The 16,345-nt window shown below is 37.1% G+C and overlaps 1 protein-coding gene across 3 annotated transcripts; it reads right to left on the bottom strand.

Moving 5' to 3' along the window:
- Positions 1-1,688: 1,688 nt before the first annotated feature.
- LOC120079576 (MLO-like protein 11) lies at positions 1,689-14,916 on the bottom strand. Of its 3 annotated transcripts, none has more exons than XM_039033804.2 (16): positions 13,968-14,916; positions 13,611-13,837; positions 12,588-12,645; positions 12,211-12,443; positions 12,004-12,120; positions 11,612-11,672; positions 5,723-5,817; positions 4,417-4,491; positions 4,011-4,096; positions 3,569-3,618; positions 3,209-3,249; positions 2,954-3,124; positions 2,824-2,859; positions 2,570-2,637; positions 2,428-2,488; positions 1,689-2,335 (listed from the first exon to the last, which is right to left on the bottom strand). In XM_039033804.2, the coding sequence occupies exons 2-16, from the start codon at positions 13,734-13,736 to the stop codon at positions 1,952-1,954; spliced, it is 1,662 nt and encodes a 553-aa protein (XP_038889732.1). In that variant the 5' UTR covers positions 13,737-13,837; positions 13,968-14,916; the 3' UTR covers positions 1,689-1,951. The 3 variants fall into 3 exon arrangements, with proteins under 3 accessions (XP_038889732.1, XP_038889734.1, XP_038889733.1); XM_039033806.2 differs by having other exon boundaries at positions 12,211-12,404; positions 13,968-14,825; XM_039033805.2 differs by having other exon boundaries at positions 13,611-13,803; positions 13,877-14,710.
- Between the last annotated feature and the right edge of the window lie 1,429 nt (positions 14,917-16,345).

The following is a 16,345-nucleotide window of genomic DNA, read 5'->3' as shown; positions in this document are numbered from 1 at the left end:
GTGTACAACAAAAACATTAATATAAAGATAATATAATAATAATAATAATAATAATAATAATAATAATAATAATATATAATAAAATAAACAAATATAATAATATATATATATATATATACATACAAAATAAATAAATAAGAAAATATAAAATAAGAAATCTCTATAAATTCTTCACTTTCTCCAATTTTTATGGATTTTGTCCAATGTGTATCTTCCAAAACCCACCAAATGTCATTATTTATAGACAATTTGAAGGTGGATTACATCGACACTAGTAATGTGTAATCTTGAGACACATGAACAACACATGGGATAATGGATAAGTGACATATAACCAATAGACACTAATAATAGACATCTACATTACACCTAAGTTATATATTTATTAACTTGAATGTAGTTCTAACTAGTAAAAAAATTCAAAAAAAAAAAAGTTAGAAGCTCGACACCCACATGCTAAATAAAAGAAGGAAAAAAACAAAACAAAACCTACGTTAATGTAAGGTAAATCATGTGCACTGAACAAGCGATCACTATTGGATATATATTTGTTAGGAAAAACAAAATTTTGCATCCTCGGCAAAATGTTATTATTCATACTTTAAAAAATGCTACCAAGCTCATTTAGGGCAAGGTAGAATATCTTGTTAATACAACAAATCTACATATTTTCACGACTTGCAAGAAGAATTTATTATATCTTATTTTATTTTTTTCAGGTTTACTTTAATTTCACATTTAATTTTAACTCATTATTTAATAAATATTCTTATATGGATGAATTATCAATTATAATTTTTTGAGTTTAAGAAAAGCATATTTAATCAAATTTTTCGACCAAAGAAAACAATTCAAATTCAACCATATTTGATATGTAATTCTTTCTTCAGGTTCAAACTCTCCTATCCTACTTATTCAATACTAAAAAATATGGCAAATAAATATAATGAAATCTAGCTTACCATCCCCTACAGACAAGCACACAAGATTTCACACAATGGCCTCCTAATTCCAAGAAGAAACCCACACAACAATCTTGTTGCTTTTGCATTTTCATCTTCATCAAAAGGCTGCTTCTTTTCTCACAACCCCACCAACTTTCCCCTGTATAAAAAGCCATGGCAGACCTTCACTTTCACAATCAATTCATAGCTTAACCAAGAAAACAAAGAGAGAGCTTGAGCAGAAATGGCCTTTTCCAAATCCAAGTTTCTCACTATCTTTCTGCTTTTCTGCAGCCTTCTTCACTTTGGCTTTGCCAGTGAAGAAGTTATGGACGACCCCATTGCTCAGAGTGAAATTGTAGGCCAACGTCTGCCTTATTCACAGGACTGCTGCAATTACTGTCACTTGGGGACCTGCTGCGGCAGCAGCGACTACTGCAACCCTTGTCTGCAAGATGGATGTGGGTGTGTGGAGAATCCGAGCATCAGGTGCTGTTCTGGCTCGATTTGCCATCCGTCGTGCCAATGTCAGGGACCGTGCCCATCTTGTAGCTGTGTGAGAGGCAATGTCAGGGTTGAGGGACAACATGAATCGAACTCTGATCATCCTAGCAGTGAATCAATGCCTCCAAAGCATGGTAGAAATTAGGACATGAAGCTCAGTGAAGGAGTTGGATCATGTTCTTCATGTCCAACATTAATATCTTAGTTAATGAAGTCAAAACTGCTTAATAAAAAGCTTCATGATTTGAATTCATTTTCTTATTATAATACCACTCTAATATCAATACAGAACTTTTTTCTACGTATACGACTTCCTATATTACATAAGCTGAATTTCATAAGTTCATTGTTCAGTATGAGTATCTCATTCGTATAAGTATGTACCTCCAGCCTCAAATATTCTCAACACTTGATTTCGGTCGAAGCTCACACTAATCTAAACACAACTATCATTGCTGTTTCACCGCCGTCTTTCTTTCTTTTTGCTAATACAATCTTACTGGCTATCTTTTGACTGGCATAGAGAAGCTTCTCATAAAGTTTTCCACTTCAAACTTGTGATCAACTGCTGAAGAAAGAGATGTAGAGGGTTGTAGAAGAGGCGTTCTAGCCCTGCTTGGCCGTTCATTAGTAACAGAGTCAGGATCGTCTTGTACAGAAGTTGGTTGTAGTTCGATTGCTGTATAGTCAGCAGTAGTTTCAGAAGTATCATCAATAAGCCGACAGTCATCATCCTCAAGTGACATGACCGTGCTTGTTTCTGTGTGAATCGTGGTGTCATCTGCGAACATGCGAAGCCTTCTTTTCCTTCTTGCTGCCTTGCCCCATCCATGGATTGTTTCCCTTATTCTTTGTGGAATTAATGCAGCTTTATAGTTTGTTCCCATCTAGTAAAAAGATACACAGACGGTCAAAGGTAATCGTAGTACTCAGGACACGGGTTCTAATCTAGCTCGCCTGTCATGTTCGAAACTGATACCTGAGTTACCAAAGCATACAAGGGCAAGGTGCTGTAGCTGCAAAGGAACTGCCCAGCGAATCTACAGATAAAAATCATAAAAACTGAATATATAGCTCTTTAAGCAAGCACGCGACTAGCAATAACTTCAATTCATGCATACCCCAAAATAAGTCTTGCATAGACAAGCATATGATTCCTAATGAAGCAAGAATTATATCCAAATTGCCACTGCAAATTAAGAAAAGTCTTAGTTACAAGTAATTCTAACACAGTTTTCTCAATCCATACTTCTAAATATTTTGTGATCTTGTTTGTTCCATTTCATTTTTCCCATCGTTGTAAGTTGCAAAACGCAGGCAGTGCTCAATATCCATAGAAATTAAGTTGGAGATAGTTATGAAAGGAGGAAAGTACCCAGAACCAGAAGAATGATGCCAACTCGAATGCATTCTGCAAAAACCAAAAAAGCTTCAATAAATCAGATATAAACATTAAGGTCAATTTCTTGATGATGATCATTCTAATGTAAATAATAAATATCGACCTGGAAAAGGATAAAGTGGATCAAGGACAAGAGGAGTTCAGGCTTCTTAAACCAGAAAAGATCATCTCTTGGCTTTAGCTTTGAACCCGAAAATGAACCAGTTATACCAGCACTTTCCAGTGCCAATGTTGCGATGACATGCTGCAATTTCGTGCCCACAAAAAGAACAAGCTACAAAAAAAAAGGATAGAAAACAGCATAGAAAAGATGAGAGATAATGAAATTTTACGATAAGGAGCGAGAGAGTGTACTTACAGCAACCGGAATGCTTGCTATCCAGAAATATAGATTCGAGCCTGCAGTAATGCAAAGAAAAAGATAAAATTCAGCATGTTTTATATAAACAGGCAACTCGGGTTTGAGCAAGACAGTATAAGTTGGATAGAAAATGGCATGAGTTGCAAGATGTTTGGCAACAGTCGAGATCAGTAGCTAAATAATGACACAATGACACACTGAAGTAAAAGTAGGTAAGGGAATAGTACTGAGGATCAACCATCGCCTCAACCTAATAATAATAAGATCAAATGGGCAAGAAGCAGAGGAAGGATTAATGGACACAATGATATATTACATGCAATTGGTTCAAATTGCTACTTTTACAGAGAGTTTTACCTTTTACATTAAACAGCATGAAAGCAACAACGAATCCCCACAATGGACCACTGCATTAAAGAGAAGAGGTATTAGCTTTCACATCTCCTAAGGGATCTAAATAAGCATGCATATAAAGTAATGTCTGAGTTTGCAAGACATGAAACTATTATGGTAAATATTTATTTTAGGTGAATATTTCAACTCCTTTATCCTTTACAATTTAAGAGGAGGCAACCTGATCATATAAATGGCAGACCTTTTTATTGTCTCATGGTGTAGCAAAATCAACATTTTCAAGGAGACCAACATTCTAATTATTAACCAAAGGAATTCTAATGTCTTTAAAAGGTCTCCACAATATTCCCCTCAAATTAGTATACTTCTGAGTTGCAAGCTACGCAAATGTCTATTATCATATTCAAACCATATACAAATTGAAAATTGCAGTCATTTCACCTACCTCACGCCTACTATCCTTTGGAATTCTTCTTCCATGGAGCGAATCATGTAGCTGTGGAAATCATATGTCAGGGGGAGGTGGTGATTCTGCAACAAATGAAGTCAAATGGAAAACATGTTCCATTATTTAGGGTCTTAAGAATACAGATAAATTTCTTTTAAAAAAAAAACACATTTTAATGTAGCCTAAAATGAGTCACCTTAAATATTTTAACTATGTTAGATTTTACTATGACTATTATGTTAGCATGAACGATTCAAACACAGTCATGTATCGAAATAATAAAAACGTGTCATCATTGCATAAGTCCTCCAAGCTCATACTAGGTATTTTCCAAAAGATTCACCAAATATAACAGCTTGACAACAGCCAACTGATGATAAAAAATGCTAGCAAACCAACATACCATGATGAAGCCCTTGCGGAGTGTGAGGTAGTCAGCACGAACTACAGAATTCCCAAATTGCCGGAAAAAACATGTCTACAATTTATAAGTTCAATTAATTCAAACCAAATTAAAATCAAGACATGCCAAGGTAGCGGTAAAACTTTAAAATGGCAGGAGGAGAGACTGCAATCATTAGGAATACAATGGCTAAATCAAAACAAAAGGGAAAGAAAACTACGAGAAGAGAATATAGAGTAATTTGTTGAAAGGAAAATGAAAAAAAAAAGGTTGATAGGGTTTCTAGAGTACCATCTCCCATATATCTGGACCCAAATATTTGCTACCTCACTCACCTCTCTATTAATATATTGTTAATCTATTGCTAAAAACAAATATCTCTAACAACTCTCATAAATTCTGATGTCTGAACATGTCATATGACTATTCTATACTAATTAACCAAATACGTAATATTACTCTGCCCCAAAACACCTTTTGTAGATACCAGGAACAAAATATATTCATCCAACACAAAGATTCCCCACAAATACATGCTTCAACTCTTACAGTTGCTTATAAAAAGTTACTTGACCATGTGGGATGTGGGATGTTTTACTCATCTCTATGGAATAAAATAATCTGATTCGAGACATAGCAAAACCCACAGAAGTATCCCCCCCACAAAATAATAATAATAATAAAGACAGCCTTTGTAGTACTACATTTATAAATGAATTTTCATCTGTTTGAAGAATAGGCAGCACTGGTAATTATCCAGAAATATAAGCCTCTAAAAGTCCAAAGAAGCTTCAAAACTAAAATTTTCATGGTGCAAGCTCATATCAACTGAGTTCTCCATTCTGACCTCAAGAATTTGATAATAATTCCCTAACACGTTGAAACTGTAACAATGCATTGCTTATCCAAGAAAAATGAAAAGATGGGGAAATTGTTGCTCCATCATTATTTAATGCTTCTTAGCCCAGAATGTAAGTTCCCTATGCTGCATCAAGTTTTCTATGTGATTATATTTTAAGTTCCTGGGTGACTTGTGAAGAAAAAATTAGTCGACTTTCTGACTGACCATTGTACAGAAAGAGTTTACTTCCATCATTATCCAACTCTTCCTTTGATTTCATCATCAAATGCCTCTTGATGTAGCTCATCACTGCATGCCAGAATGAAGCACACAATTGAATCACTATAAAATCCCCTCAAAAGTACACCCTTGAATAGATGGATATGGTGAGCGCACATGCATGTGGATAGATAATTATAACATCAAACAGAGTATGAAGTGTGAGTGTGGAAGTTGAAGGCATACCACCCAGATTAGAAAACTGTTCCTCGTCATAGGATTTGAAGTGTGATATCGGACAAAGGTTGATTGCCTCCGCAGTGTCATTTCTCTCGTGATATCTATGTTGGTATAGAAAATTGTTAGCGTAAAAAAGATATAGAGGGAATATTGTTTTGTGAATGATTTCAAACTCTGTATCATCATGAACTTTGCTAGAAGAACAAGAGAGAAAGAATAAATAGGTAAAAGAGTGTGGGGACGTCAACCTTGAAAGTACATGTGGTACAAACAGTATTGAATAAACGATGATTGGCTTGAATAATGCCTTACTTCTAAATTCAGTATCATTAACAAAAGTGTACTTGACAGGATGAAATGAGGATTATGTAAAACCCCCGATAATTTACACTTATAAGAGGAGGGGCAAAAAGGGAAATGGACTAGAGAAGTTTGTTACAAAAGAAGTTGGAGGAGAAGATTCTTTTTCAGGAGGTATGGTGGGAGGAGAATTCGGTTAAGACCAGGGACCACCATTAGCTGTTAAATAGGGCAGTCGGAAGCCAAGGTAAGGGAGGAAAAGAGAGGTGAAGATAAATAAGAGTTGAGGAGCTTTTATGGAGAGATTTCCCAGCTCTCTCGAATTCCCACTGGACTCCTTCGTTTTGTGGTTGTTGTTTTCATTTTGAGAAGATTGTAGTTTGGTGTTTCGTTTACATTTTGCTCCTTTATTAATTGAAAGTTATTAAGTCTAAGTTGTATTCTTTCTCTCTTCCTGTTACTCTTTTTTTGTTCTATTGTTTGTTCCTTGGTGTGAATCCATGAGCAGGGCCGAGTTAGGACTTGGAGTCTTAACAAGTGGTATCAAAGCCGCAATCCTGGGGAAAACTCGAGCAATGACTCAAAAACAGATGGAAGAAAGGATGGAGACGAGTGAGAAGGAGATGGCCGGATTGAAGGAACTGTTGTGCGGATTATGTATGAACATTGAGAAGCTGACGGAAGAAGTCAGAGAAAGTAACTCCGCTCGGAGGAAGGAGGAAACGGTGATTACCAAAGGAAGCACTCTCAAAGCAAAAGGGAAATCGGACGAGGCGGAATCGTCCCAAACGCACGGAGCTGGAAACACAGATAAAGGTAAGTATAAACGTTTAGAAATACCTCTTTTTACAGGGGAAAATCCGGAGTCCTGGGTGTACCACGCCGAACACTACTTTGAAATACATGAGCTATCAGACGCAGAGAAGGTCAAGGTGGCCGTTGTTAGTTTCGCCCCAGACGAGGTAGATTGGTTTCGATGGAGTAATAACCGAAAGGCCATAACCACTTAGGATGAACTGAAGAAGAGACTCTTCAACACTATAGAACTATTGGGGAAGGAAGTCTGGGCGCTCGGCTGCTGAAAATCAAGCAAGACAGTTCCTATCCAGACTATGTAAAAAAATTCGTCACGTATTCGGTGCCCTTGTCGGAGCTATCAGAGAGTGTGCTGAAGGATGCCTTCATGAACGGGCTGGAACCGGCATTGCAAGCGGAAGTGATCAGCCGTAACCCCAAAACATTGGATGAGTGTATGCGCGAAGCCCAACTTGTGAAAGATAGGAACTTGGCCCTAAAGTTGGCACTAAGTGATCTGGGGGTTGGTGGGCTTAGCCAAAAGGAGGCCCAACAAGGTAAGGAGTACTCAAAAAAAAATCACATGGAGGGGCACGAGGTCCTGACCATGAAACAAGTATCTATACCGGTCAAGAATTTCCCATTGAAGAAAGAGGCCCCCTGAAGAGATTTTCGGACTCAGAGTTCAGAGAACGCCTCGATAAGGGCCTTTGTTTCCAGTGCAACGAGAAGTAAGCGCCACCATTGTAAGGTAAGAGAGAACCGTCAACTAATGCTCTTCATAGCCAACGAGGAAGAAGACCCGGTAGTGGAAGCAGTTAAAGAAGAGAGAGAAACTCGAATTGAAAAACATAGAAGTCATGGAGAAAGCCGAGCTTGCATTGAAATCGCTACTCAGGTTTTCTGCAAAGGGGACCATGAAACTGAGAGGAGAAATAAGGGGGAAGGAGGTGTTGGTGCTCATTGACTCGGGAGCAACACGCAACTTCATCCATCAGGATACCGTGAGGGAGCTCGAAATTCCTTTAAAACACCAGACGAAATTTGGGGTAATAATTGGCAATGGAAGCGAAATAGAAGGGAAGGGAGAATGTAAAAACGTGGAGCTTAGATTGCCAGGGTTGGTGAGGGCGGACTTTTTGGCAATGGAGCTTGGTCGGATGAATGTGGTGTTGGGGATGCCTTGGTTGTGCACTACCAGCTTCATGAGCATCCACTGGCCTTCGTTAACCATGACTTTTTGGTCGAAAGACTCACACATAACCTTACGAGGAGATCCATCTCTCACAAAGGTGGAAGTATCTTTCAAGACCCTAAGTAAACAATGGGAAGAAGATGATATGGGGTTCTTAGTGGATTTTCAACATTTGGAGATCGAGAACGAAGAGGGGACAGAGCAAGAGGATGAGGCCAAAGTTCCAACTAAGCTACCGGTAATGATTTCAACACTTTTAGAACAGAACCAAGATGTTTTTGAAATGCCAGCTACGCTTCCTCCTAAAAGGGCAGTCGACCACCAGATCACTATCAAGGAAGGCCAGGATCCTATTAATGTTCGGTCGTACAAGTATGACCACGTGCAGAAGGAAGAAATAGAAAAGCTGGTGAGGGAAATGATGCAGGCCGGATTCATACACCCCAGCAGAAGCCCCTACTCAAGTCCAGTGTTGTTAGCCAAGAAGAAGGATGGGGGATGGCGTTTCTGTGTCAACTACCGAAAGCTAAACCAAGTGACCATTGCCGATAAATTTCCAATACCGGTTATAGAAGAACTTCTCGATGAACTACATGGAGCTGCAGTGTTTTCCAAGCTCGACCTCAAGTCAGCCTATCACCAAATCAAAATGAGGGAAATGACATTGAGAAGACAGCTTTCCGCACTCACGAAGGGCATTATGAATTCCTAGTGATGCCGTTTGGACTCACCAACGCACCTACCACTTTCCAATTACTTATGAATCAGGTTTTTTTTCGCCCTTTCCTACGTCACTTCATTCTTGTGTTTTTTGACGACATACTTGTGTACAGCCCTGATCTTTCCACCCACAAGACTCACTAGGGAGTAGTGTTCAACGTCCTAAGGTATAACAAGCTGTATGCGAATCAAAAGAAATGCGTTTTTTGTCAAGAACGGATACAATACTTGGGGCATTGGATTTCACCACAAGGAGTAGAGGCGAATGGAAAGAAGATTCAAGCCATGGTGAACTGGCCATGACCAACAAACGTGACAGAGTTGCGGGTTTTCTTGGCCTAACAGGATACCATCGGAGGTTTGTAAAGGGATATAGTGCAATGGCAGCACTTCTCACCCGATTACTTCAAAAGAATGGATTCATTTGGAATGAGGAGGCGACCAGAGCGTTTGAAGAATTTAAAAGGGAAATGATTTCCTGCCCAATGTTAGCTCTGCCGGATTTCGCCAAGCCGTTCATCATTAAGACTGATGCTTCTGGGATCGGTCTGGGCGCTGTGCTATCTCAAGGGGAGAAACCAATCGCCTATTTCAGCCAAAAACTCTCCCCACGCACCCAAGCCCAATCAATCTATGAAAGGGAGCTGATGGCAGTGGTTTCGGCAATTCAAAAGTGGAGGCACTACCTTTTGGGAGGGAAGTTTACAGTCATATTCGACCAAAAGGCCTTAAAGTTCTTAATCGAGCAGAGGGAAGTGCAACCCCAATTCCAACGATGGCTTACCAAACTTCTGGGCTATGATTTTGAAATTCTCTACCAACCTGGTCTACAAAACAAAGCAACAGATGCCCTATCACCTTCCCCCAACAGCAGAGTTACACACATTGATAACCTCGGCCGTAGTGGACATGGAGCTAATCATCAAGGAGGTGGAAAACGACGAGGAACTTCAACAGATCATTGCAATATTAAAGGAAGACCCGGAAGGAAAACCGAATCACCAATGGAAGTACAATAGGTTGTTGTACAAAGGGAGGCTAGTCATCCCTCGCAAGTCATCGTTGATCCCGGCCCTATTACATACTTTCCATGATTCGGTGTTACGGGGCCATTCCAAAATGGAGAACTTCATTGGCCAGGAATGAAGGCGGACATACAAAGGTATGTGGAAGGTTGTGAAGTCTGCCAGAGGAATAAAACAGAGTCATTGTCACCAGCAGGGTTGCTACAGCCACTCCCCATTCCTGAATTGACAATTGAAGAATGGACCATGGATTTCATAGAAGGTTTGCCGAGAGGAGGGGGTTATGATACCATACTAGTGGTTGTGGATCGTCTAAGTATGGACATTTCATTCCTTTGAAACACCCCTTCTCAGCTAAACAAGTGGTAGAGGCATTCACCCAAGAAGTGATCAAACATCATGGCATACCCAAGTCCATTACCACTGATCGAGACAAAATTTTATTAAGTAATTTTTGGAGGGAGATTTCACCACCCTGAGAACTCAGCTGAAAAGAAGCACCGCTTTCCATCCTCAGACGGATGGCCAAACCGAGAGAGTCAACCGATGCCTTGAGACGTACTTGAGATGTTTTTGCAACAAACAACCATCACAATGGAACAAATGGTTGGCATGGGCTGAACTTTGGTACAACACTACTTTTCATATCTCAATTCGGACCACTCCATTCCAAGCGGTTTATGGTAGGCCTCCCCCACCACTAGTTTATTATGGGGATAGAAAATCATCAAACGACACTGTGGAAAGACAACTGAAAAAAAAGAGACTTGGCCGAACGCCCTTAAAGAAAACTTGGTGATAGCATAGAATAGGATGAAGAAAAATGCTGATCTACATAGAAGGGAGTTGCAATATGAAGTGGGGGATGAAGTCTTTCTTAAACTTAGACCATATCGTCAGCGATCCTTGGCTAGAAAAAGAAGTGAAAAATTGTCTCCAAGGTTCTATGGTCCCTACCAAATATCAGAAAAGATTGGGGAAGTTGCCTACCGTTTGAACCTGCCGCCAGAAGTAGCCATTCACAACATGCTCCATGTGTCTCAACTCAAGAAGAAACTCGGACAAGCGCAGCAAGTACAACATCTTCCTCCTATACTATCGGAAGACTTCGAATTACAGGTTAGTCCTGAACTAGTGTTAGGAATAAGGTGGAATGGTGAGTTAGCTACTCAAGAATGGTTGGTTATGTGGAAGAATATGTCAGAGAGTGAGGCCACTTGGGAATCCACACTAACCATGAAACAACAATTCCCAACGTATCACCTTGAGGACAAGGTGCATTTCGAGAGAGGCGGTATTGTAAAACCTCTGATAATTTACACTTATAAGAGGAGGGGAAAAACGGGAAATGGACTAGAGAAGTTTGTTACAAAAGAAGTTGAAGGAAAAGATTCTTTTTCAAGAGGTATAGTGGGAGGAGAATTCGGTTAAGACCAGAGACCACCATCAGCTGTTAAATAGGGTAGTCGGAAGCCAAGGTAAGGGAGGAAAAGAGAGGTGAAGATAAATAAGAGCTGAGGAGCTTTTATGGAGAGCTTTCCCAGCTCTCTTGAATTCCCACTGGGCTCCTTCGTTTTGTGGTTGTTGTTTTCATTTTGAGAAGATTGTAGTTTGGTGTTTCGTTTACATTTTGCTCCTTTATTAATTGAAAGTTATTAAGTCTGAGCTGTATTCTTTCTCTCTTCCTGTTACTCTTTTTTTGTTCTATTGTTCGTTCCTTGGTGTGAATCAGTGAGCAGGGCCGAGTTAGGACTTGGAGTCTTAATAGATTAGTTTCATACTAGTTATATATCTAGTGCCTAATAGAAGATGAATACAGATATGTTATCGGATCCCACATTACCTGACCATAGAACTTACCATTTAGTGAATCATGTCTGTCCATGTGGGCTTCATCCTCCCAGACTCTCCATCTGTGAACCTGATTTATCATATATCAAACAATTACAACCGGTAACAATTGTGATTCTTTTGCAATTTCCCATCAAATACCAATAATCAATGTCAAGATATTGTAGGCCAATATGCAATATCTTTAGATGTAATTTGGGACAGAAAATAAAGGCAGTCATTTCATCGATGACAAGTGAGAACTCTTTCCAACACAAAATGCAATATAAGGAGCAGATATTAAGAGATGATGATGTGAAATCAAAAGTAAAAGAAAATTCAGTTTAGAAAGCCTTGTTTTAGGAAAGTGTGAAAAATTTAACAAGGCTAAGTACAAAATGACCATAGTAACTACGAAGTACCTTCACAATTGCCAGTAACATTGTTAAGCAGCTATAAGATATATGAGTTACTGCCATTATAAAGATAAAGCGATGCAATTGCTCAAGACCCTCATATGAAACAAATGGCTCGTAACCCTGCATAACGAGTATTTGAAAATTATCAATCAGCATCGGCTTGGAAGAAGTATGAGTTCTTTTCTAAGTTATATGAACTTTATTACATGCCTTCTTGCAGGTTTTCTTATTCACATTAAGCATCCGCCTAAACAAATGGGGTAATACAGAATTTGTATATAGTTTCCGTTCCTCAGATGAACTGTCATCTTCCTGTTCATCAGCCTCAGCTTTGGTGCATGGAGTAAAAGGGGTATTGTAGAACTTTGATGGGATACAGATATTTGCTATTGAGCTTGATGTAGCTGTTAAAAGGAGAGAAATAAATCCAAGCAGCATCAACTCTGACCAGAATGCCAAATGACTAAAGTTAAGAAATAAGAAAAAGGAAAATACAGCTCTGAATTAAATACACTAGGTAGCCAGAATACATAACAAAACTTTTAAGCACGCCTTAAGTAATTGAGTGAATAGCATAGGCCACTTACCTTCTTTCATTTTCTCCACTGCCTCAAATAGTGGCTTTCGGTTAGTTTTCCCCAACCACTGAGAGTACAAAAGGAACAATCACAAATCATGAAAAATATAAAAATATCTGGCTAACAAACTGAAACAAATTAATAAAATCAATCCAAGTTTGCAGGATCCCAGCCCTTCTATCAAATGAGAAACGTAAAGCTACATTCTCTATACATGCTACTAAACATTACATGAAAGTTCAAACAAATTATGGACAAAACATTCAAATGGAAGCATAAGAGAAATTCAATGACACAAACTAAGGCCCCTATTGGTATGGCTTGAATTTGTTATCTAACGCTTTGAACGACTAGGGTTCCCCTATGTTAAATTCATATTTAGCTTATTTATATTATTTACAATTTTGACCCTAAGGTTTAGAGAAGTGCACTATATAAACTCTCAAACCCAGTAACCCTAGAGGCGACGTCATTCTGTACTCTAAATTATTCTTTCAAATAAAACTATTCTCCCTTTATCCTGTAGATAATACACTGTTAGTGAACCACATAAATCTGTGTGTCGATTCTTTATTGCTTTACGTTTTATGTTCATTGTTATTTATCTATTCTTAACAACCCCATTTGGTAACCAATTGGCTTTTAAAAATTAAGTTTGTTTCCTCTCAAATTCTTATAATGATTTTCTTCTTTCTTCAGTAAAATAGTTGAATTTTTAGCCAAATTCCAAAAACGAAAACCAAGTTTTTAAAAACTATCTTTTTTATGTTTTCAAAAATTGGATTGGTTTTTTAAACATTGGTAGAAAGTATATAACAAAACAAGAAATTTATAGGCAGAAAAACTAAATAGTTATCCAACAAAGATAAATAATCTAAGGTAGATGAACCATATGATGTTATTAGTCCATATATTGCAGCATGTAGAAAATGCTGGTGACATCGGAAAGAAAGAAGTATGCAAGTGATGAATATGACATGAAAGATTGATATGTGGTTCAGTTATCATAAAATCATCAGGTGAAATGCTTACAGTGCTTAACCGGTGAATGGACCGTTCGACAAGCAAAGAGACTGCAACAAAAATAGTCAGCACAGAAGCAACAGACCAAGTGGGAGTCAAAGCCAAAGATCGCATCTCATGATCATTTTCAGCCATCTTCGACAACTTTCTGAACCCTTCTAGTATGTTCTTCAAAGCTCCAGTTACACACCAACCTAGCAGTCTTAACAGACCTCAATCGAGGTCATTAATGGTCACTGATCAGAAAAAAGAAGAAGAAAGGAAACACTGCTTACTTTCCGAGGATGGCTAAATCATTCAAAATATGAACAGAAAATCCGTGAAGACAGCATACTGCAAAACAATGAAAAAGAAAACTGTATTTGCCTTATGAAAGAGTTTTCAGGCCCCAATACTCCATGAAAGTGAGAAATGAAGGGTGAATTTATCTTCTCTGATTTTCCCCAATTAATGAAGTCAAAAGTTTTCTTTCCTTTTCTCCTTTTTTGGGTCTGGCCCCTTGGCTCTGAGAAAAACTTTAGTTCAAAAACCAGCTGAGACAAACTTAATATGACCTATTGCAAGTACTGAAGAAAGAAATGGATCCAAACAACTGAACGATTCTGTCCAAGAACCAAGGAAACAAAAAGCTAGCAGCCCTCTTTGCATCTACCGACCAAATTGACAAAAAGGGACAAATGAACCGATTCTGTTCAAGAACCCCTATGAGTATGGAATCTCGGTCTCACATTTCCCAAAAAACAGACAAAAGCTTAGCTAAGAAGACATCCGTTCAAATGCTTTTCAACTCCACAAGTTGTAGAAACAGAAATATGCGAACCCAAATCAAAATGGGAAAGCAAGTTCCAGTGAATCAAGAACCCAAAAGCTAAAACCACAAGATTTGACTGGGTTGGAACACTAAATTATAAAACCCCACATGCACTAACACGAGGTTCCTGGGGTTTGGAAACCGCTGCCTGTGCATTAACTCCTCAAAGAAACAGAAGAGAGAACTTCGAGAAGAATATAATACGGTAATGTAATGAGAAGGGAAATTAAGAATGACCCAGAAGAAAGAAATGCATGGAATCGCACAGAGATGTCAGTGTTTTTCATTTGGGTTTTTCAATTGTTCTTGAGCGTGGCTGAAAATTTAAAATGGTGGGTCACTACCCAACTGCGAAACCAATTATCTTCGAAGCCAAGTGGGAAAGAAGGCAAGTAATTAACTCATTAATCGCTGAATTTGACAACGTAGCTTTTCTTTTCTTTATACTCTCCGCTGATTGGGGAACATGTCAAAATCCCAAACCCACTGCTCCAAGGATTAACCATCCTCATTCTGTTATATATATATATATATATATATATATATATATATATATATTTAATTGCGAGTTTAGCACATTTACATTTAACATATCATAACTATGCTATCAAACATATTTTTGTTTAATTAAAATCCAATTTCTGAATCTACTTTCAAATACATATTTGAAAACATAAAATACAACTATGTTTTTATTTAATTCCTATCAGACATATCCCAATTTATTGATGGATCCAAATTTTCATCATTTATAACCTTAATCAATATTAAATGGGGGAGAAAATAACACGGTAGAAGTTTGGTTGTAAATTATCTTATAACACTGTAGAAGTTTGATTGTAAATTATCTTACTTTGATACTATGTTAAATCACTAAGACTCCATTTGGTAACCATTTTGTTTTTTGTTTTTGTTTTTTAAAATTAAGTTTATAGATACTACTTTCACCTCCAAATTTATTCTTTTGTTATCTACTTTTCATCGATGGTTTAAAAAAAAATCAAATTTTGAGAAATAAAAAATGTACATAGCTTTTAAAAAGTTGTTTTTGTTTTGTAATTTGACTAAGAATTCAACTATTGTATTTAAGAAAGGTGCAAATCATTGTAAGAAACGTAGAAAAAATAGACTAAATTTTTAAAAATAAAAATAAAAAAATAAAATGATTATCAAACTAAAAATTTGGGTTTGTGAGTGAAGATAATTTTATAGAAGTGCTTTTACTTTTCTTCCCTTTTGTGATTTGAGAATCAAAAAAAGAGGCTATAATGACTTATTGAAAATGATGTGTTTGTTTTTATTATTGAAAAACAAAAAAAAGGGAAATTTACTTGGTTTAGAACAGCATTATTTGAACTATTGTGGTTCTACAGCATTCTTAGTTGATGGCATTATAGAATATTGTACTTTAAAATTGTGTAAGAACTTAAAAAGATATTTATTAAAAATGATATATTATTGTATGGTTTCTAAAATATGGTAGGTGAGATGTTCTTTTCTATTTTGTTATTTTTGTAATTAAGCTTAACAATGGATTGTTTTAAATGAATTTATACTTTTTGAAAACCATTCACGTATAGAAGAATATTAAACTATTTACAAAATATATATATATTTTTTATAGATTTTTATTAATTTCTATCGGCTTCTATCATTGATATACAATCAACCTCTATCAAAGAATATCAAAAATTTTTATGTTGTATAAATAAATGTTATTATTTTTATTCTTTTTACATGTAATTATCATAATTTAAATTAAAAATTCAAAGAAAATTCCGATGAACCAATTATAATAGCATTTATCATTCATTGTATTGTATTTCATATAAGACGAGATAAGCCATGTTCATCTTGTCTCTACACTTGCTCTATTTTGTAGATATAGCAAAATTCCAATTCTCTATTATCAATTTTACTCAATAGTCTCTAA

The sequence above is a fragment of the Benincasa hispida genome, chromosome 6, assembly GCF_027475165.1.
Source record: "Benincasa hispida cultivar pf3 chromosome 6, pf3_genome.v1.1, whole genome shotgun sequence".
NCBI lineage: Eukaryota > Viridiplantae > Streptophyta > Magnoliopsida > Cucurbitales > Cucurbitaceae > Benincasa > Benincasa hispida.
This window is presented reverse-complemented; position numbering and strand designations above follow the sequence as displayed.